Source organism: Gadus macrocephalus, chromosome 5 (genome assembly GCF_031168955.1).
Source record: "Gadus macrocephalus chromosome 5, ASM3116895v1".
Classification (NCBI taxonomy): Eukaryota; Metazoa; Chordata; class Actinopteri; order Gadiformes; family Gadidae; genus Gadus; species Gadus macrocephalus.
In genome coordinates, this window is record NC_082386.1 from 17,463,618 (window position 1) to 17,485,789 (window position 22,172).

The 22,172-nt window shown below is 54.5% G+C and overlaps 3 protein-coding genes across 5 annotated transcripts; 1 reads left to right on the top strand and 2 right to left on the bottom strand.

The window, feature by feature from the left end:
* The first annotated feature begins 237 nt into the window (after positions 1-237).
* On the top strand, positions 238-9,900 carry si:ch211-168d23.3 (BRD4-interacting chromatin-remodeling complex-associated protein). Its single transcript, XM_060052714.1, has 14 exons — positions 238-487; positions 1,344-1,563; positions 1,961-2,006; positions 2,453-2,495; positions 2,680-2,745; positions 3,253-4,797; positions 4,929-5,138; positions 5,448-6,096; positions 6,214-6,359; positions 6,577-6,722; positions 7,835-7,983; positions 8,331-8,425; positions 8,554-8,656; positions 9,182-9,900. Exons 3-14 carry the CDS (start codon positions 1,966-1,968, stop codon positions 9,898-9,900), a joined length of 3,912 nt encoding a protein of 1,303 aa, XP_059908697.1. The 5' UTR covers positions 238-487; positions 1,344-1,563; positions 1,961-1,965.
* Positions 9,901-9,957: 57 nt separating this feature from the next.
* On the bottom strand, positions 9,958-10,770 carry LOC132458183 (uncharacterized). Its single transcript, XM_060052730.1, has one exon. It carries the CDS (start codon positions 10,768-10,770, stop codon positions 9,958-9,960), a length of 813 nt encoding a protein of 270 aa, XP_059908713.1.
* Positions 10,771-14,224: 3,454 nt separating this feature from the next.
* exd2 (exonuclease 3'-5' domain containing 2) lies at positions 14,225-21,834 on the bottom strand. Of its 3 annotated transcripts, none has more exons than XM_060051497.1 (10): positions 21,737-21,834; positions 21,359-21,473; positions 20,657-21,224; positions 20,259-20,515; positions 19,371-19,497; positions 18,542-18,939; positions 18,062-18,168; positions 17,431-17,566; positions 16,797-17,174; positions 14,225-15,384 (listed from the first exon to the last, which is right to left on the bottom strand). In XM_060051497.1, exons 3-10 carry the CDS (start codon positions 21,023-21,025, stop codon positions 15,165-15,167), a joined length of 1,992 nt encoding a protein of 663 aa, XP_059907480.1. In that variant the 5' UTR covers positions 21,026-21,224; positions 21,359-21,473; positions 21,737-21,834; the 3' UTR covers positions 14,225-15,164. The 3 variants fall into 3 exon arrangements, with proteins under 3 accessions (XP_059907480.1, XP_059907478.1, XP_059907479.1); XM_060051495.1 differs by having other exon boundaries at positions 20,642-21,224; XM_060051496.1 differs by having other exon boundaries at positions 20,642-21,224; positions 21,359-21,512; positions 21,737-21,831.
* Positions 21,835-22,172: the final 338 nt, after the last annotated feature.

The window sequence follows — 22,172 nt, forward strand, 5'->3', positions numbered from 1 at the left end:
CAAACAAAATTCGCTCAAAGCTATGGAAATGATACTGAAATATCGATTTCCCATTGGAAGTGGTCTCAGAAAACGCTTTTTCCATTATCCGTTGACTGAAATATTTGTATATTCTTTTTTTTAATAAAACTGAACAATCGCCTCTTCACTGGGGGGAGTAGGCTACATCCTGGAGTAAAATATGATTGTACTGCTCTAGCTGCGATGGAAGAGCGGGCATATTTGAAGTGTATGTGGGTGCGTGCGTGTGGTATCGCGACAGCAGCTGTGCACATTGCTCCTCACTATATCCACCTTTGTGTTGCGCTCGGCGCCCCGTCTGTTTCTCACACCCTCCCACCCCACCCTCAGCCCCCTCTCCCCCACCCTCAGCCCCCTCTCCTCACCCTACCCCGCCTCCTCCTCTTAGCATGTGAAAGGACCAGTGAGTGAGAATCGATGGCGCAGAGGGCCGCTTGACAGCACAATAAACCACAAAGACGGAGCGGTGAGTTGTTTTGTTGTCGGATTCGCGGAGCGGCTTTGAGGCGACGCGCGACGCGACGCGTGGGTCTGCGGGCGCAGGACGGGGACATTTACCCCGGCGTCTTTTGTTATTGCGTTCGGGCTTACAGCGGGCATCAGTTGCCGTGGTCCCCCCTCTCCCTCTAGCTCTCCTCAAAACAAGGAGGACCACCACCCGCACCCCCCCTCCTCCCAGGCATCGCTCGGGACATTATTTTTAGATGAACACACGTTCCCCTAACGAATGGACTATATTTAGACCCTCTGCGCGTGTGTGTGTGTGTTTGTGTTTACCGAGCGCCGTGACGGAGAAACAATGTGCATGTGCTGCCGCGGGTTTGGACGAGGGTCTGACCGCATCTTCCGACGGGCGATGCGGTACCTTAATGCGGTCGACTTGGGCTGTGAAACAAAACAAATGACAGGGGCAGCGGTGAGGAAAGCTTTCCTTGCCTTCCCACGGAGCTCCCCTGGAAACCCAGCGAGACGGAGTGTGTTATTCTAATTGGCTGGTTTCATGCGTCGGGGGTTTTGCATGAGTGTTTACCTCGACCTGATGTTGCTGGTGGTGGTGGAGGCATCTGGACAGCTGCGGCCAGCAGACATGCCTCCAGGTCTGTCTGTGTCCCGTCCTCCCCAATCTTTAGTTTCATTGAAATATTCAATAAAATCCGGTATTAACGTCATCATTGATAACGATTTGGTCTGTCATAAGAAAACGCGATAGAAAGTTCTCGGATTAAGCTTATTATTATTACGCCCCCCTGCCCCCCAGACTGAAATAATATATTGATCTTACGGATCTCTGTGTAACTGAACTGTGTTTCTGACGACCTCAGACGACCCTGCAGACCACAGGTGCTGAGCCCGGTCGTAGTTGACTCCTCCTCCATCACCTCCGCCCTCCCACGCCGCAAGATCACCGCGATGCCCCGACGGAGACGTCTGGACCCGGAGAGCCGTCACCTCGCCGCTGTGATACCCGGCCAGAGCTTCCCATGACACCGCAGCGAGAACGCAGCTCCACCGCTCTGCATGGGGTCTCCTACAACACATGAAGTGGGTTCAGAAAAAGATCAAAACAAAACATCATAATGGATATTTGATGTATTTTAGAAGGATTGTGATGAATTTACTTAAATTAAATTAAACTTAAATTAATTGCTCTGTGCTAATTGCTAAGTAAAAACGCCTGCCATCGTTCTAATGTCCGTGTTCCTCATTGGAATAAGTGGAGATGTTTGCTTGAGTTTCTGCCCCTGGTGTACCAACCTGTCCTACTATAAGAAGGGGGAAGGGAGAGATCTGTCCGACGCCCAGCGGAGAGGTCCTGGGTTCGATCCCTCCTTAAAGACAAGCAGCTGAATCCTTCGTAGGTTGCCTAATACTGGGCCATCTGTAAACCCAACAGTAAATAGTAATAAGTTAATACATGCTTGTGTCGTGTGTGTTTCAGTTGACATGGACGATGAAGATGGGACATGCCTGCTTGACGTCTTGTGGTGAGTCTGGGACGAGGCTGTTCCGGGATGTTCCGGGTTCTTCTAAAATCGTCCCCATCCATTGCTGTTAATGTCACGTCAGTTCCCGGGCGCCAAACTCTACGTCACACCGGGGGCTTGAACCGGCGACCCCAGGATCAGCAGTGACAGTGAGGTCCACCCTGGAGGACACCGGGACCTGTATCATAAATATCCTGGAGTCTATGTTCTGTGTCTCGCTGGGACTGTGGACACAGCAACTCATACAACAGAGGGGCAATTTCTTTGTATCTTAATTTAACGTACATTACATTTCTGGTAAACATATCTAACTCGGGTCATCCATTCATCTTTATATTCATCGATCCACCCGTATGTCACGCTGTCGGTCCGTCTCTCTGACCTGGTCTGGTTCTGTCTGTCCGTCCGTCCGTCCGTCTGAACGGGTCTGCTTTTGACCTTTCCAGTGACCCCCAGGCCCTGAACGACTTCCTCCATGGGACCAATGAGGTGAGAGAACCGTACCACTATCGTTTTATTAATAGAATACACAAGGTAGCGCTTTAATAAACGCCCACTCTCTATCATAGCACTAGACACAGCATGGAAGTATTGTTGTATTTGGGGACAGACTCACACACACACTTTTTTTGTGTATTTGGGGACCTTCCCTTAAACGCTGCTCTCTCTCCAGCTGCAGTCTGAGGACCTGCTCATCTCCTCGTCTTCCGGGGAGCCCTCCCTCTTCACAGACCCTCCGGTGAGTGGAGCACACACACACACACACACACACACACACACACACACACACACACACACACACACACACACACACACACACACACACACACACACACACACACACACACACACACACACACACACACACAGGTACACTGCATGCACAAACACAATCGCACACCCAGGTACACTGCATCCACCCAGAAACACACACAAGTTACACAACGCATGCACACTAACACAGACACACCCTGGTACAAGCACATGGGTACACTGCATACACAGAGGCACACACACACACACACACACACACACACACAGGCAGTCACATAGGGGAACTCACACGGGGGAACACACAGGAGTACATTGCACACACAGGCACATATGGGCTCAGACACACAGGCACACCCTTAGAGAGTGATTCACTGGCAGCATCTGTGCAGGTTACGGCTAAACCATGCCAATTAGCAATTAGATGATGTGAACCCGTCCCACCTCCTCCTCCTCCTCCTTCCCCCCCCCCCAGAGCCCAGTCTCCTTGCTGGGAGATGACAGGGACTCCTCAGACACGCCTCCTCCGGGCTGCGTGGACCTCTCCTTCCTGGAGGAGGCTCTGCTCTCCTCCCCAGAGGGGTCCCGGGGGGAGGTGCAGCAGGAGGTGGGAGACCACCGAACCCCAGACGATGAGGACGAGGACGTGGGCAGAGGAGGAGGGGGGGAGGACGAGGACGAGGACGAGGAGGAGGAGGTGCAGGAGGGGATGGCCTGTGACATTCTGCAGCAGAGTCTCCAGGAGGCGGACATCACAGAGCAGACCCTGGCCCTGGGCGCCGACCTGGTCCACCCTGGAGACGGCCTGTCCCTGTACGCCCCCGCACCTTTCCTGCTCCCGCCGCTGGCCCCGCCGTTCCTCCCCAAGCCTCACACCCTGCCCAGGGACAGCCAGGCGGCCGTGGAGCCCCCCCACCCCTCCCTGCTGGCGGTGGGGCCCGGCTGTCCCTCCCTGAGGCCGACCGGTCCTCCCCAGCTCATGGGCCTCCTGCCTGGGAGCGTGTTCCCCACCCCACCCCCGGAGAGCTCCTTCTCCCTCAGCCCGGCCCAGGCCTCCGGCATGATCATCCACAAGGCCATGCCCAGCCTGACCGGCCGCCACCTGACGGGCCCGGGCCTGAGGGCGGCCGCCGCCGCCTCTACCCCTGGCATCCTCCTGCACAGAGCCCCTCTCCACATCCAGCCCAAACTGCCCGTCAGCATCCAGCCCCGATTGGTTCAGATCAGTCCCAAGCCGTCGGGGCAGAAATCCCAACAGGGTCTCACCTTTGTCCCTGGGACTCCCTCGTCTAATATCTTGCTGTCCCAGGCGGGGTCGAAGGCTCCGCCTCCACAGCAGCAGCAGCAGCAGGCCAACCAGCACCTCAGCAAGCCCCTCAGTCTGCAGCTGGTCAACCAGGGTGGCTCCTTCGTGCTCCAGCCCCAGGGACTCTTCCAAGGCCAGAACCAGTTCCTCCTCCCGGGCCAGTGTCCCGTCACCATCGCCCAGCCGGCCGGCGCGGCGGGACCCATTCTGACCTCCAGCCACCAGGGGTCCTCGGTCCACGGCGCCGACCGGCCCCACATCCTCACGCTTCCCCACAGGCAGCTCAACTTCAGCCCCGTCTTCACCAGCCCCAGCGGGCAGCTCTCCCTCCGCCAGGCCACCGTGCTCTCTGGGTCTCTGCAGCTCCAGTCAGCGCCCCCTACCGTCTTCCAGATGCCAGCGCACCTCGCCGGGGCCTACAACCCGGGGGGGCAGGGCCAGCGGGCCACTTTGGTCCACAACTCTGCCCTGGGGAACCACATCACGTTGATCAACAGCTCCGGGGTGCTGCCCCCTGACCTGACCTCCATCTCCATCCTGAACGGCTCTCAGCTGGTGCACGGTATTCCCTTCGCGGCCCCGGCCCCGAGCCTGCAGGCCGGGGGCCCCGAAGGACAGCTGAACCTCCAGCAGGCCTCGGTCGTGGTTCTGGCCGACCGCACGCTTCCTGAAGAGAGGGTCCATCCAGAAGAGACCTTCCACCAACTGTCCCAGGTAGGTTCCCTGGAGGTTAAGATGAACCATCAGATTGAAGGGAAGTAGGCCTAGTATTGTTAATATACCTTAATATTGAATTCACCAAACTTGGGTGATAGGATCACGCCTTCCTCTTTGTGTCCTTGAAGGCCTTCCGACCGGTCGTCCATCACGTCTCCGTCAAGCCCCCCTCTCCCCCGGTGGTCACCGTTCTCCAGGCCCCAGCGGGAGCCCCTCTGGTCCCAGACTTGGTCCCCCAGCTCCCCAAACCCCTGCTGCCCCAAACAGACATGAGCCAAGAGGTGGAGGAGCTGGACCACTCCACGGTTACCAACCAGGCCTTGATGCAACTCCAACAGGTCAGAGGTCACCGTGCGATGTGCTGGGTGATGAACGGGTTGGATGATGTAGGGCTGGATTTTTTGGTTGATCGATGTCATCGTTGATGCATGTATTGGGTAATGTAACGAGTCATTGACCCATGGGGTGATCTTCCTACACTATTAAGTAATATCATGTCATCTCATACATGCATCATACGTGAACAAAGGTCACATTCCAAAGAGCCCCCTTGGGACTCGGATGGTGTGGATGGGGAAATTGAAACCAAGATACGCCACCTGTTAACCCTCTACCCCTCTATTTGCATGACTTTGTCTCCTCTGCAGCAAGCACTTAGCTCTCATCCCATCATACCTTCTGAGCTCCTGATGGGAGCTCTGCCAGTCGGGCCGATGGATTCCCTTGATTCTACTCCAGACAATGAGAGAGAGGCTCTGTCCCAGATACAGTCCTCCATGGCCCAGGCTGACACCCTTGCTGCACTCGTGGACCAATGTGTGGAGCTCTCCCCCCTCCCGCCTGACTCTGAGGAAGCCCTTGAACACCGCTCGTCCCGCCCTGTACAGGAGACACCAAACACAGCATCAGCCAGCTTCTCACCAATCAACCAGGGGGCTCCATCTCAACCAGAGACTCCCCCGGCACCAGTACCAGGTCACCAGCCTCAGCCCCTAATCCAGCCCCCGGTTCTGCAGGCCTCCCTTCCTCTGATGCAGAACTTTGACTTGGTTCCTCAAACCCAGTCTGAAATCCAACCCCAGGCCCATGTCTTAGAAGCCTTTGTGTCCAACATCCAAACCCAGGCCTCAGTGCCTCACGCCCATCCCGAGTTGGTGGTCCTGGACCAGGACCAGGTCTTCAACCTGTCCCAGCACCAGCATCACCCCACGTACCAGCAGCATGACGCCCCGGTCACGCCCGCCAGCCTCTCCAGCGGGGCAGAAGAACCAGCGGTCCAACAGCACTCACTAAGCAGTAGGTTGCATCACTTCCTGTAACCTGAACATCACCCAATCGGTTTCTCCCAGTTCAACTTCTAGCCTGTCCATACCTCATGTTCATTCCACTTTCTCGCTGGTGTCCCCTGCTCAGAGCCAGCAGCTGCCTTGGTCTTAGAGGGTCCAGAGTTTTCCCTTGATGTCCCCCCGCCGTCTCTAATGACCCAGGCCCTGGGGAGCCTCGGACCCCTGGATCACCTGGAGGTCCTTCAGGAACCTTCCCTTCAGCCTGAGGATCAGGTGAGGCATGGAGACGGACCATTGAAGCCAAATCCTTCAATAGATCATTAGATCTATCATTGTTTTATTAAATACGTTATACAAGTAGTCAATAGTCCACAACAAACTGAACCAAAGATTTCAAATAACTAAATCTACAGAGGGTTTGTTATTGCAAAAATTTGCTTCTTACTTGTAACTGAGACCATCCATCTCAACACATTTGTTTGCTTACCAGAATACGTCGTATCTGTCCGACTACAAGACGGACCTGGGCTCCCCCCCGCTGACGTCCTCTGGGCTGTCGACCTTCTCGGGCCAGCTGGCAGAACATGTGGAGCAGGTGATGGAGGACCGACCCACCCCTGCAATGCGACGGCTCAGGTACGCGGCCATGCCTGGCAGTCGCAGGTATTACACAATACCACAGCAGCACCACTTTACAACAGATTACTTCCGCAGAGTAGACGTTGCCGTTTGAACCCGGAAGAGAATGTCATTTAGTTTGTGTTCAGTGCGTGGGTTACCAGGGGCGGAGGGGGAGTTTAGGGGGGCCTCAGGGGAAGGATAGGTTCTGGGCGTTTTACTCTCATAGGAAAGGTTCTTGTTTTGGTCCCCCCGTATCCTCAGCCTAGCGGAGGTAGTCATCCTTGAGCAAGATGCCCTCAGCCTACCTGCTCAGCATGGACTCGTTGAATTCAGGGCCCAATCCCATTTCTACCCCTTACCCTTCCTCATTTATCAGTGTCTGATAAATGAGTAAAAACGAGGTAGCAGTTGTGGTCTGGCCTTGGCCCAGTGAGACTGGCGAATGGTTAGTGTTGATGAGTGTTCGATCTTGGTTTTGGTAGAGACGCACAGCCCTGTGACTCCCCTGGCTCCTCGCCACACAACATCCCTCGGGCTCCATAAAAGTGATTGACATCCAGCAGCACTGGGAACGGGGAGGGCTGTTGTAAACTATCACGTTTCCTCTCATTACCATCACCGTCGGCACCTGGCCAATCATGGGCCTTTCTTCCCTGTTCTGAGATTGTCAGACCCAGCGAAGGCACTCCCAGCAGAATTGACCACACCCACTTCCTGAAGATGGATGCATAAGGGGCTGTGCCAATCAGGTGTTTGTGTGTGGGAGGGGGAGAGGGTACGACTCGAAGCCCAGTTGTAACTCCTCCCTCCCCCAGCAGTAACTCCTCCCCCCCCCCGTTCCCATGGTTTCCATGGTAACTCCTCCCTCCCAGTTCCCATGGTTTCCGTGGTAACTCCTCCCTTCCAGTTCCCCGGGTTACCGGTTAACTCCTCCCTCCCAGTTCCCCGGGTTACCGGTTAACTCCTCCCTCCCCGTTCCCATGGTTTCCGTCGTAACTCCTCCCCCCCCCGTTCCCATGGTTTCCATGGTAACTCCTCCCCCCCCCCGTTCCCATAGTTTCCGTGGTAACTCCTCCCTCCCAGTTCTCCGGGTTCCCAGTAGTGACTCCTCCCTCCCTTTTCCCCAGGTTCCAGAACCAGCTGCTCCGGGACCAGGCGGCGATCCAGACCCCCTACACCCACACGTCCTTCACCACGCTGGGGGAGGCCGTGGGCCGCCTGCTCCCCTACCACGCCTGCGCGGGCCCCCTACCCCCCCGGGACCACTTCCACCTGGGTCAGCAGGGTCTTTGGGTCTCCTCCAGGGATTCTGACTTCTTTATTGACACGTTGAAGTCATTAGAACCCTCCCTCCTGTTTTAGAAATGTCACACGGGCAGCATTGGCTGCACATTAGACCTCAGACCGTTCCAGTGATAGTTTGATTACTTTAATTACTGAAAAAGTCAGACCCAGATTGATTCGTTTTGGGACTGAACTAGCAGACTGGAAATTGCCGAGACAAAATCGGCCTCTTTGAAAGCAGCAGATAACACTGCCTCAGACTTTGTTCCACTTGATGACTCCAGTGTAATGAAGTCTCTCTCTCTCTCCCCCTCTCCCCCTCTCTCTCTCTCTCTCTAGTGGACCAGGAGTTTGACTCTGTGTCCGGGTTTCTTCTGAAGCGAACCAAAGACATGGTCAACAAATACCGACAGCTGCTGGTGGCGGAGGCTCAGGTGAGACAGCGCTGTAAGATAAACGCCTGGGGGCCGTTTGAACCAAGTGGCCGCCCCCCATGGGGGGCATCGGCCTCCCCTCCCCTAGCGTGAGCTCACCGTCTGCTCCCCCTCTGGGGGTCCCACAGCAGGACAGTCCCTCGGCAGAGATGGTGATGCTGGAGCGGCTCTTCCTGCAGGCCGAGCGCTTCGCTCTGGGGGAGGACCGGCGACGCGCTCGCAGAGACCCAGGTGAGCCCCCGGAGAGGACCCTGGGAACCGGACCCTGGGGAACCAGACCCTGGGGAACCAGACCCTGGGAACCAGACCCTGGGTGAAGGGTTCATGTCATGCTACCAGGTGTGGGTGTGATAGGCTGGTACAAGCCGTTTGAAAATCATTCCTTCCCTGTGCCAACGTGACTTCACCAGTGGGCGTGTCCACCTAGATGTACTCTGGATAGATCAGTCTACCAGCCTACCCAGTGGACTGTAGCAAACGTTGCTCATCTATCCTTTATATATCTGGGTGGACACGCCCACATGTGATGTCACTATGACACAGGGAAGGAATGCTTGAACCAGCTAATCACAGCTTCACCTGGTGGCGTGACATGAGCCCTTTAAGGGTGCATGTGAAACCATCTTGACACGTCTTGATATGTCTGCCGTTAGCCGTCTGACGGAGGGTGGAGTCACAAGGCGAGGCTGATGATGACCCTCCACCTCTGTGGTCCCGTTGCGGTGCGTCTGACACCAGCTGTTGCTTCTGTTCCAGAGTCCTTCATCGCAGCCCTGACCGGTCCGGCCTCCTCGCCGGGCGGCCCCTCCGGCCCCCTCCCCAGCCCGTCCCCCCCACCCTCCTGGCCCCGCCTGTCGGACCGCCCCCCCGGTCTGAAGACCTACCGCTCCAGCTCCAGGGGGGGCCTCCGGCTCACCATCAAGCACGAGTCCGGGTCCCGCAAGGTGGTCCGCCACTCCGCCTGCGACCCGGCGCGCAAACGGAACCACGCCGGCCTGCTGACCAATGGCGGCGCTGACTCTATGAGGGGGCGGGACAAGGAGGCACCAGGAGAGGCCCCGCCTCCACGGCCTCTGAACGGCAAGGGGATATCCAACGGAGCTCCGCCCCTTAAAGCCCCCGGGCCGCCCCCGCCCGTCGGTAAGGCCGCTGAACCCCGGACCGCCCCCGAGGTGAAGCCCGCGGGTCAGATCGCCGTCAAAGAGCCGCGGCCCGTCTCGCCGCCTCGTGATGTCAACCCATGCGTGAAACGCTATAGGCCGGAGGTGCCTCTGTGGGCGGAGCTAAGGGCCAGCCCTGCGGCCTCGCCGCGCCAGGAGGACAACGTGTTGACTGAACATCTCCAGAGCGCCATCGACAGCATCCTGGAGCTCCAGCGTCTTCAGGGGCCCAGCGGGGCCCAGTCCAGGGCACCGCTGGGCCCCTCCCTGGACCAGGCCCTCACCGGCATCCTGGATGGGAAACCAGTGAGGTAGCCTGACCGTGGGGGGGGGGGGGGGCGTGGCGGGATGACCCCCACCAGCGGGCCCATGTCATCGTGGGGGTCTCCACCACGCGGGTCTCCACCGCGGGGGTCTCCAGCGTGGGGGTCTCCAGCGTGGGGGTCTCCAGCGTGGGGGTCTCCACCGCGGGGGTCTCCACCGCGGGGGTCTCCATCGTGGGGGTCTCCACCGCGGGGGTCTCCATCGCGGGGGGTCTCCACCGCGGGGGTCTCCATCGTGGGGGTCTCCACCGCGGGGGGTCTCCACCGCGGGGGGTCTCCACCGCGGGGGTCTCCACCGTGGGGGTCTCCAGCGTGGGGGTCTCCAGCGTGGGGGTCTCCACCGCGGGGGGTCTCCACCGTGGGGGTCTCCACCGCGGGGGGTCTCCAGCGTGGGGGTCTCCATCGTGGGGGTCTCCAGCGTGGGGGTCTCCAGCGTGGGGGTCTCCACCGCGGGGGTCTCCAGCGTGGGGGTCTCCAGCGTGGGGGTCTCCACCGCGGGGGTCTCCAGCGTGGGGGTCTCCATCGTGGGGGTCTCCAGCGTGGGGGTCTCCAGCGTGGGGGTCTCCACCGTGGGGGTCTCCAGCGTGGGGGTCTCCACCGCGGGGGGTCTCCACCGCGGGGGTCTCCAGCGTGGGGGTCTCCACCGCGGGGGGTCTCCACCGTGGGGGTCTCCATCGTGGGGGTCTCCACCACGCGGGGGTCTCCATCGTGGGGGTCTCCAGCGTGGGGGTCTCCAGCGTGGGGGTCTCCACCGCGGGGGGTCTCCACCGCGGGGGTCTCCAGCGCGGGGGGTCTCCACCGCGGGGGTCTCCAGCGCGGGGGTCTCCATCGTGGGGGTCTCCAGCGTGGGGGTCTCCAGCATGGGGGTCTCCAGCGTGGGGGTCTCCAGCGTGGGGGTCTCTCGTGAACAAGGGCCCCACTGTACTAAAGAGGGGCGTGCTTCCCTTTACAGCGGCGGACCTACTCGGCGCCCTGAAACAGAGCGGCCAGAGCCAGACGAGATTGACGAGATTACGCTCCTAGTTGACCGATCGTGACGCACAGTGGGCGGTCTCTGTATGGGCGGGGGTCTAGAGAGACACCGGGACCCAGATGCAACGCAGACGACAGCACTATCCACGGTAAATAGATGTTAGATACTTCGTTTTGGTGTACATGTTTGTGGAAACAAAGTTCTACTTGAACAGGCTCTACAGTTCCAGTGGTAGTTCATAACTTCACCACAGGCCACCGTCATCAGCATATAGTATTTAAATATTAGTGAGCAGAACCGACACGCGTGGCGTAGACAAACGATTCACTCGTTTTTTTAATAAGATTCCTTTAAAATGTGAACTTTACTTTGCATAGTGCCAAGCTTCCAGGGTGTTTATTTTGATGATCCGTGACAAGCGTGTTTTAAAAACCGTGTTGTGGCGAGGAAGACGGAGAAATGCAGTAGGTTAGTGTGTGTGTGTGTGTGTGTGTGTGTGTGTGTGTGTGTGTGTGTGTGTGTGTCTCTGAAATATTTATATATTTACTTATCTTTGACTTGCGTGCCTGAACTTAGGGTGTGATTTGAGGTGGTTGAGTTTGTCCGTGATTTTGTAACCCCCCCCCCGGGGGCCGCGGCTGATCTGGAATTCAGCAGGCTCCATTTTGTCTTCATGGAGTGAACCCCAAAGAATACGTGAGCTTCTTTCTAAAATCACCAGCAAATGACAGCATTGTCCCTTCCTCTCCCTCCCTCGCTGTCAACGGACGGACGTGAGATAGGCCAGACGAGAGATAGTTGTAGTTCGATGTCCGTGTTTTGAGAAAGACCAAGAAAGTAGCATTACGTTTTATCACGCAAGCAATAAAGGGGGGGGGGGGGGGGGGGGGGGGCTGGCCGGGGGGGTGGAGCAGCGACGGCGCTTAACAAATGGAGGGAAATCGTCATGTGACAAACACAAGGGAACTGTGTGGGTTTTCTATCATTTGGTGCCCATGTATTTCCGTAAAGGTCAAATACTGTGTCCCTTAGGCAGGGGTCACAGAACAGGTCACCACACCAGTAAGACCAGCAGTCTGTTGGGAAGTTGAGAAACCAAGCAAGGTTATGCAGTCACTTTGGTAGTTTTAATATTCATTTCCGATGTATGACAATACTTTGACTGCAACATACAGCCTTTGACCAAAAAAGACCGTAATTAAGACAATATCACAATTTAACATTATATTTAATATTATTTATTTGCAGCAGTTGCCCAATGTGCTTTGTTGTATTTCGAAGCGATGTTTTGCAATGTTTTACATGACATTGACAATCTGTTGGTTCTCTCCTGTGTAATAAGGTGGATCCTGTCCAAGGGAGATGTTAATCCCTTAGTCATAGAAAGATGATTTGCTTAAGAAGTGCCAAACCTTATTAGGAAATTTGAGCAAAAGGTTCTCAGAAAATGGAATGAATCTTTCCATTCGCTGTCAAATCTAAATCTAAATTTGATGTATTATGAAGTAAAAGTGTCAAATTCTTGCTTTTTGGAGACAACTTTAAGGTTAAATGTAGTGTTCAGAATATGCCTTACTTAAATCGACTGTCTTTAGAGATTAAGATTAATGTTTTAAATACTGCGATAACATTACTCTACCGCGTGGTTTATGAAATGTGAAACATTTGAACCAAACTTACCCCTTCACTTGACAGTGATTTAGGGACGTGACAGAAGGCCTTCTCATTCCTTATCATGTCGCTCTGTCCTTAAACTACTTGTATTTTTTTCTGTTCTAAAGCTGGGATGATCAAAGTTGCTCAATAATATGCAGTAAGGTTAGTGTTGTGGGTGGGAGGGGGCGTGGCTAAGGTGTGGGGGCGTGGCTAAGGAGTGACGACTAACGAGGTCACTCACTCATCAGCAATGTCATTCAGAACGCGCGTTACAACGCCGTCGTCTACGGTAACACTTACTTCGAAGGAGATGGGACATTTAATAGAATGAAAGACATACTTACAAACCTAACACTCTATCGAAAAATTTGTCGCATAAAAGTGCATCACTATTCTAACTGATGTAAATTCTACTTTGGAGAAGTGGCCGTTTGTCGGTATGTGATCTGCATGTGATATTTCGGGCGAACGTCGTCCAGGACTTAATCAACGCGTAGTACTATTTTGAGGTTTGTTTTTATTTGTGACTGTGAACCGAGGGAGGCAACCTCCCCAATTCAACTCCAGATACAAACCATTCGACTGACGTATTGTTCCAATGCCAAAATCAAGAGGCCTTAATTCAGCAAAACCAGATTGTAAGAAAAAAATTCAAGTAAAGACTGCTTTGACGTGAAAGTCACGAATGATTCATATATTAAATATTAAAACCACTTTTCTACTCATTTTTTACAGACTATTTATTAAACTGTGATTTTGTAAGAAATAAAAACATTAAATGGGAAACATTGTCAGTTGCATTTTTTCATTCAATTAACGAACAGAAGATTCAAGGAATTCAGCAGAACAGAGATGATCTCCATGGAATACTTGATGCACGTTCTGTACATTTAAACATGTTTTGACAAAAATATATATATATTTCAGTGCCTTTCATTGTATCTATCGAAACATAAAAGATTTATAACATTAAATCCTTTGCTGGTTGAGACCGGTACGGAGACATTTTAAAGTGGTGATATGCCACTAGGTGAGAGTGATTAGCCATTGCAAGCAGTTTGAAACTCCATCTCTTCCTGTGTTTTAGTGACATCACAAGTGGGCTTGTCAATCTAGAATGTATGATAGTTAAGCACCATTTGGTACAGTCCACTGTGCAGGCTGGTACTGATCCACCCAGCCTACATCTAGGTGGACACGCCCACTTGTGATGACACTAATGGGGTGTTTTTTTTTGGTGTGACTTTTTTTGGTGTAACTTGCTGTATGAACTGTTTTCATTACGTTTGGACCGCTTTGGTGGTTTAAATGGCAATTTCAATCACTCGTATTACTGCAATACCTTACTGCGTCCGTATTTCTGCCTATAGCCTACTTATTTTGGAGCGCCTGGTACTCTGCCAATGCTACCGCGACAACAGCTTTCCGGGTGGCGTCCATGTTTTTCACCAACGACCGAGCGAAACATAAAACGATTGAAGGGTGGGCGTGACGTCACATCCGAGGTTCGAGTCGGTTCGCAGAGAATACTAAAAACGCACCATAAGGCACAGGGAAGAGCAGTTTTTCTAACGGCAATCAAACTCTCACCTGGTGGCATAACCCCTTTCAGTTCGGCTGTGGGATGTTATAAAAGGTCTCAACCAATGGAGACGCGACAGAAGAGATCTAGAGAAAAACTGGGATGCAGAATACAAAAGAAAACTTTATTTTTTTAAAATGTTGAGTCAAACATTTTACAACAACAAACAAATCTCTTTTAAAATAAACTTCATGGTGCACACTTCTGACGTCCCACGTCTCTTGACCCCGTCCCATAATAAAAAACGCAAACATAATAAGCAGACTATCTGGACCGTGGCGGAGGCGGGGTATTGAACCCGGTCCCTCGGGGGTGCTCGGAGGTTTAGGGGCCCCTGGGGAGAGGGGCCGGGGAAATATCCGAGCCTTCAGGGGGAGCCTGGGAACAGAGAGGGGGGCGTGGTAGGAGAGGGTCCACCTGGACCTTCATCCCGGGGCCCCCAGTCTCAGGGGCCCCAAGGACCAACCAGAGAGAGGTCCCCCGTCAGGGGAGTAAGATGCTCTTGATTGGTGCGTTTGGGACCCCTGTTGTCGTTTAATCTGTCCAATGAAAGAGAGCCTCATTACATCCGTCCAATGAGAGCTGATATTGTTAAGTCATCCGTCCAATGAGGATGAGTGTTGCCGTTTTATATAGTTGATTATGTTCCCTTATCTGTGGAGGAGGAATATGTAAATAAATATCTAGATCAAAGTTTTTTTTTTTTTTTTTTTTTAAATGAATCAAGTGTATCAATCGGTGCTGGCCTTCATGGGGGGGTGGGGGGGAGCAAAGGGACAGCCCCACCCCCGTGGACTGAGCATGTGCGCACCAAGCTCCGCCCACTGTACATCTCATCCAACGGGTTGTCTTTGGCACCGGACCGGGTCGTCCCCCGGTCCAATCAGAAACGAGCTCTGGTACATTCAGGTTCTGTGGGGGGGGGGGGGGGGTTCCCTTATTGAACATAGTTTTTGGCAAAGGTCCCACAAACCACCCGGTTCCAGTCAGCGTTCCTTCTTTCCGGTTGCCATGAGCAACGGGTGGGGTCGGGGGGGGGGGGTCCTCAGAGGGGCAGGACGGGCAGGTCCTCGCCGTACTTGTGGCGTAGCTTCCTGTGGTTGTGGTCGACGGCCCAGAGCGGGGGCAGGTGGCGCGGCCGCATGGAGGACAGGAAGTGCTGGCGCCAGCGCCGCTCCAGCTCCATCAGGCCGTGCAGGCCGCCGCCGCCCGCCTGCGCCCGCACCACCTTCAGACCGTGGGGCACGTAGGACGCGTTGAAGATCCTGCGGCGAGGAGGAGGCGGTGGGGGGGGGGCAGAGAAACACGGTTTGAGGAGCTGCGCGATTAATCTAATTTGATTTAGATTCTTGGGTCAAACGATCTCCACACTAAGAGTTTAAACGATTTTATTTCATTTATTAAAGGGGACCCATCATACCACCAGGTGTGAGTGTGATTAGCCATTACAAGCCGTTTTCAAAATGTGCAGCATTGTGACATCACAGGTGGGCGTGTCCACCTAGATGTGTGACAGATAGATGAGCAACGTTTACTTCAGTCCACTGAGTAGGCTGGTAGACTGATCTATCCAGCACACATCACAGGTGGACACGCCCACCTGTGATGTCACAATGCTGCACATTTTCAAACCTGCTTGTAATGGCTAATCACACTCACACCTGGTGGTATGATATGCCTCCTTTAAGTGTTCTATAGAAATTGCAATGAACCGCTGGATACATTTTAGTACAGTATGTTCTTTTTAACATTTTCTATTTTAACATTTTCTGTATTTGTTTTTAAATGGCAAATTTCAAAGTTCTCAGTTACAAAGTGTTATTTTGGAGAGAAATGCATCTTGTTTTCACACACACAAAATAGAATAATCGTGATTTCAATATTGCCCAAAATAATCGTAATTATGATTTTTCCATAACCGAACAGCCCTATATTGGAGTCTACAGCTGCGCTCGCTGACGGCCGACAGAAGGGCGTCTTGTTTGGTGCTAGCAGACAGCGGTGGTTAAGGATATTAACATCATTAACCTCGTCATGTCGTTACCAGTTTACTTTCTACCCGCATTCGCTGTCTTGCAGGTCTTAAAGAGCCATTAAACCCGAAACCACTTTTATTTTGTTTTAAACATGGTCATTTGACTTATATGATCCCAAACATAGTAATCTATGCCATTTAATCATCATGACTGTCGCGTTCGAGTGACAGTTAGACTTTCCTGGAAACCTCAAGTATAACGCTACGGCGTGTGGTGGATTTCATACACAACATTGCGTATTATAACGCTCATAACAGTTACACAACGATGGTACTATAGTCTCTGGGTCTAAATCCAACATTGAAGCCCTCCCCCTGCCAGCATCACCTGGAAAGTCCCGCCCTTCCGCCTGAAGCTCCACCCCTTCCCCTCCTCACCTGGAAAGTCACGCCCATTTCACACTCACCTGGAAAGTCCCGCCCATCTCCCTGAAGACCCACCCCCTACCCACTCATTGGAAAGCCCTGCCCCTCTCCCTGAAGCCCCGCCCGTCTCCCTGAGGCCCCGCCCCCATCCCCCTCCTCATCTGGAAAGCCACACCCCTCTCCCAGAAGCCCCGCCCCCTCCCAGATCACCTGGAAAGCCCCGCCCGTCTCCCTGAACCCCCGCCCCTCTCCCTGGATGACCCCGCCCCTCCTCACCTGGTCTCCAGCTCGGCCGCGTACTGCAGGTCCTCGGAGGTCAGCTCCCCGCCGTCCGTGCGTCCGTCCGGCTCCAGGAAGTCCCGGATCAGCCCCCGCAGCTCGGAGCGCCGCCGCTGCGGCAGGGCGTCGCCGGCCGTGAGCAGCGCCCTGGCGGCCGAGCGCACGCGGCGCCGGTCCGAGTCCTCCAGGACGCGCACCCCCTCCTCGCACCCCTGGGGGGCGCCGTGCTCCTCGGCCAGCAGCTGCTTCAGGGAGCCGTCGTGCACGTTGGAGGCGGCGTGGCACGCCGTGCACAGCAGCAGGATGTCGTGGGAGTTGTGGTCCTTCAGCTCGGCGGGGAAGTGGCGCCGGTACTCGTGGGGGACGATGTTCTTCCTGAGGGGCGGAGCGGACGGGATGAGGAGGGGGAGCGTGGACGGGGGACTACAAGTGGACGGGGGACTACAAGTGGACGGGGGACTACAAGTATGGCGGCTCGAACGCAGGTTTGTATGGAAAATAAAAAAAACTTTTCTTTTGAAAAAGTGAGAAGAAAATCGAGTTGAGGGCTGAACGATTTGGGGGAATCATCTAATTAGGATATTGTATGAACATTTTCGTTTTAAAGTTCCTTATGTTCAGCCCGGCCCACCTGATGTAGGAGTCCTCCTTGCCACAGACCACACACAGGTTCTCCTTGGCCGTCAGGTAGTAGTCCTGCTTGGATTCAGGCCGGCCCGCCGGCTCGAACAGCAGCCGCACCACGAAGGGGTCCTGGGACTCCAGGACTGGGGACGGACACACACACACACACACACACACACACACACACACACACACACACACACACACACACACACACACACACACACACACACACACACACACACACACACACACACACACACACACACACACACACGTACTGGTACTGGTACTAGCTATGGGGCAGGATACTGCAGTACTGGTACTAGCTATGGGGCAGGATACTGCAGTACTGGTACTAGCTATGGGGCAGGATACTGTGGTACCGGTACTAGCTATGGGGCAGGATACTGCAGTACTGGTACTAGCTATGGGGCAGGATACTGTGGTACCGGTACTAGCTATGGGGCAGGATACCGTGGTACTGGTACTAGCTACGGGTAACTACTCGTAATAGTACTAGTTATAGTAATTGGTGGTCGGGTACCTCCCAGAACCTTGTCCAGGTACCACTTGGCCCCCTCCCTCCTTAGCGGGACTAGTAATAGTACTAGTTATAGTAACTAGTGGTGGGGTACCTCCCAGGCCCTTGTCCAGGTACCACTTGGCCTTCTTCTTGTCGCAGGTGCAGAGCGGCTCTCCGTCGGGGGCGTACAGGAAGCAGTTGTCATAGAGAGGAGACTTCCTGTTTTGACACACCAATGGGAGGAGACGGTGGTCAGCCAATTAGGAGCTGGACGGGAAACTTAATTAACCCGTTAATGCTTAGTAGACTAGAGAGGGAGTCGTTACTGAGAACATGGGAAAGGGCATTTCGGGAATCGAGTTGGAGAGGGTAATGTATGAATAACAGAAGAGGATTAGGGCCACAAGTCAGACTTTATTCTCAGGAACCAAAACAAATGCACATGTGGCCCCAATGCTCTGCCGTACTAACCGTACTAACGTACTGGGGGGGGGGGGTAGTACCCCCCCAAAGCAGGAGCCCAGCCACAGCAATAGCCCTCCCCAGTAGTGGTCCACCCAACCCCAGTGGCGGCCCCCCCCCCCCTCCTCACCTGGCGAAGTAGCCCACCCCCAGGGGCTTCCTCTTCTGGTTGCGCCGGGGGTCTGGGACTTGCTGGTCCCCAGCCTCCGGGCTCTCGAAGGCCAGCCTCCTCGGCTTCCGGTCGCCGCCGCCGTCGCCGCCCCCCCTGAACGGGGTGTTCTCGTCGCCCTCCGCGGCGCCCCGCCCCGAGCCCCGCCCCTCCCGGAACGGGACGTCCACCAGCCCCTGGCACTGGGCGGCCAGCTGGGCGTAGGGGGCGGTGCCGGTGGATAAGTAGGCGGGGCTAGAGGGGGAGCGGGGGGAGGGGCTGATGGAGGAGCAGGGGGAGGGGCTAGAGTCTCCGCCCAGACCCAGCAGGTGGAAGAACAGAGCGACGGAGACCTGGGCGTCGCCCGCCGCATAGCGCACCTGCAGTCAGGTGACCAGTGGGGGGAGAGGGGTCACATGACCGGGAGAGACGGGTCACATGACCGGGGGGGGGAGGGATATGACCAGGGAGGAGATAGTTCAGTTAAAATAAAAAATAAACATGGCAATAAGCCAATTGTACCAGTCAACTGACATCTATATCTTTTTTAAATGATAAAATTAAATACATCTACAAATATACAGACACAAAACAGCTCACTACATATAGGAAAGAGTTAGTTACATTAGATCTTCTGACTCATCACACACTGTTGAATGTACTTCTTCAGCATAATTGTGATGAACAACATGGAGGAGTTAGCTGTAGTTTGCTTAAAAGGACAAGGAGGAAGAGAAGGAGAGAGCAGAAGGGGAGAGGAGAAGGAGGAAGGGAAGGAGAGAGCAGAAGGAGGAAGGGAAGGAGAGGTCACCTGGTCGGCGGTCAGCTTCTTGGCCTCCCAGTCACTGCAGCGCAGCGCCAGAGACTTATCCAGAGAGACGCCGAGCAGGTCGGACGCAAGAGACTTCAGACTCATGCCGTTGTTCAGCAGCACCTTCCTGGAGGGGGGGGGGGGGGGGGGGGGACACCCTTTAGAACGTCTTCAGAACCCTCCAGAAAAAGGAGACACCTAATTTTTTAGCAAAAATGTATTATTGACATCTTCTTTCTATGAGCATTCAATAGGGTTAGAAAAAGGACCTGCCCACTACTCTAAGAGATCAGAATCATAACTGTGACAAGCAACTCAACTGCGTCTGCCGGATTTAATGAAAAATAAAAAATCAATCCCAGACTAGGAGTTAAAGGGGTTCTCGAATTCAAGTGGTTTTAGTTTACGGTTTCATTTAGCACTTTTTTACTCTCTGCAACTCGCCGAGAACTGGAGAGTCATTAAGGAGCAGGTAGGGGTTAAGGGCTGGTTATGCTCCCACGTATACGCAACGACCATGCAGACGCTTCGACGCAGTCGTGAACCTTTACGGTTCTGCGTCGGGTTCTAGCGAGGGGATCAATCACAGCCCACGCTGCGTCGCCGCGACGGAACATTTTTTGGGAGGCGCACGTCAGGCTCTTGCGGTGGACGCAAGGCGGGTCCGCGAGGACGTAAGGGGTCCGTCACCCTTGCGTTGCGTGAACGTGGGCATAATCGGGGGGGGGGGGGGGGGGGAGCTCGAACCCACAACCTTTCACCTGGAAGTGCCACAGCGTAACCGCTCTATCCTCACCTCCAAAGTTAATCCCGCTACAGTGGGTCACTAATGAGGCCTGCCCACGGGGGCGGGGCCTAACCCCATGAAGGGGGCGGGGTCTAACCCACCTTCTGAGGACCAGGTACCGCAGGTCCACCGTGCACCCCACGGCCAGGCCGTGGTCTCGGATCAGCCGCTTGGCGTCTTCGTAGCAGCCCACCCCGACCTTCAAGACGTGGGGGTCTCGCAGGACCTCCATCAGGCTGAGGGGGATGGACCGCGCCCCCCCACCTCGGAGGGAGAGCATCCGGACCAGGACACAGCGGCCCGAGTAGGAGGCCATCTGGAGAAGAGACACCATGGAGGTCCGACCCTTCACCGACACCTGGAGGGGGGGGGGGGGGGGGGGGGGGGGGGAGGAGGGGGGAGAGAGAGCAGCTGAGGGGGTGAGGAGGGCCTGCCACAACAACAACATGCGCTGATCTAAACGGTCATGCAAAACTGTTCTTACGCCGCGCTTCTTTACCCATTCACAGTCCAACCCCAACACGGGGAAGACGGCGAGGTCCTTCTGCAGGGCGGGCCAGGCGCGCTCCCACTCGTCCTCGGAGCCCACTACCACAGGCGCCACCCTCAGCAGCTGGTCTGGAGATGGTAGCGCCGGGGTGGGGGGAGGAGGTGGTGGAGGAGGAGAAGAAGAAGAAGAAACCGACGTGGCTGGAGACTCCACTGAGAGAGGCGGAGGGGCCGCCTCCACCACGGGTGAATCGACTGCCTTGTGACTGCAAGGTAGTCGCTTCCTCTGTCTCCGGTAAACGCGCCATATCAGCAACCCGCCTAGAGTCACCCCGAGAACCGTCGTTATGACGGTCGAGATGGACCCGCGTGGAGACATCTTCGAGTGGGGTAGTAGGACGGGTAGAGGATACTGGACTGGGAATCAAAACATGACGTCCGTGGGGCAGAGTTCAACGTGCGTCGCCCGGCTTCTTCGCTGGATGGAGAGGTATCGGCGTTGCCCTTTGTCACCGGGGACCCCTGGAAATCAATCTCCTCCGTTATGATACCTCCCGACTCAGCATTGCCCTGGAAAACTAATTATAAAACAAACGTTCAAAGTGACAAGCCTGCCATGCCAAGTCGTACGCGTTCAGATACCAATCAGGTTGTCTAATTGGCGATCTTTATTGATTTACGTCAACACGTTGCAGCAACAATCGATACTCACGACGCGGTTAGACGTGTGGACTCGGGACTAGTTGGTCAACAGAAAAAGTGAGGTGGTCTGATCCACTGCTAGCCATGTGGCTAATGATGACTGCAAACACCTGTACGTCAGTCAGCTGCAGATGTAGACGGGAAGTCATGAACAGAGCGACAGACTGCAAATCAAACGTTTCAATCGTGTCATGTCGTATACGCTTGTTTATCACATCGTTGATTTGTTTATCATATCGAATACAGACAGCTCAGAATGTGAGACATGCTAACGCTCTCCTACAACTATCTCATGAAAACGTGCGTTTCTGTGTCCTTATCTGGCATTGGCTTCACTGTGTAAAACCTGTTATTAAGTATGGACTTGGTAAAACGTTCAAACGGTTACCTGTGTAGGACAAATCAAGAGGCCAGAGCCGGGTACATCCACGCTCGTTTCTTATGCAGTTGTGATAAAGCACTTCCGGTCGTTTTATATAGTGACAGCCTGACAGCGGTCAGGGGGCGGGGTCGTTCAGCGCAGCGACGCCCAACGAACGCTTCCCAGCTCTCTCCATCTCCCCGGTGAGTCATGCGGCGGACTTCAGGAACGTTGGATTATGCAGCCAAAGGATTTTAAATTTTTTAGCTTCTTATGACAGTTAATGTAGATAAATACACAGCCAAAAGAATACACACACAGGCAGCCTTTTTCCTCTACCACCATAGATTTATTCATTCCTTTAGCTTCAATGTACAAAATAAAATAAAATCAGAATAAAATCATTCACAGGCTTGATAAAAAAGAAAAAAAAAGAATCTAGCGTTTAACGAGGGAAAATAAG

What these genes read in the sequence shown, in the direction of transcription:
- si:ch211-168d23.3 (XM_060052714.1), top strand. Translation starts at nt 1,966, where the DNA reads ATGGACGATGAAGATGGGACATGCCTGCTTGACGTCTTGTG. An exon ending in CCAACAGCACTCACTAAGCA is followed by an intron (nt 6,097 to 6,213) that starts GTAGGTTGCATC and finishes TCCCCTGCTCAG; the next exon opens with AGCCAGCAGCTGCCTTGGTC. An exon ending in TGCTGGTGGCGGAGGCTCAG is followed by an intron (nt 8,426 to 8,553) that starts GTGAGACAGCGC and finishes GGGGTCCCACAG; the next exon opens with CAGGACAGTCCCTCGGCAGA.
- LOC132458183 (XM_060052730.1), bottom strand. Translation starts at nt 10,770, where the DNA reads ATGCTGGAGACCCCCACGCTGGAGACCCCCACGATGGAGACCCCCGCG.
- exd2 (XM_060051495.1), bottom strand. Translation starts at nt 21,025, where the DNA reads ATGTCTCCACGCGGGTCCATCTCGACCGTCATAACGACGGTTCTCGGG. An exon ending in AGAAGCTGACCGCCGACCAG is followed by an intron (nt 18,940 to 19,370) that starts GTGACCTCTCCT and finishes ACCTGACTGCAG; the next exon opens with GTGCGCTATGCGGCGGGCGA. An exon ending in AAGGAGGACTCCTACATCAG is followed by an intron (nt 17,175 to 17,430) that starts GTGGGCCGGGCT and finishes TCCGCCCCTCAG; the next exon opens with GAAGAACATCGTCCCCCACG.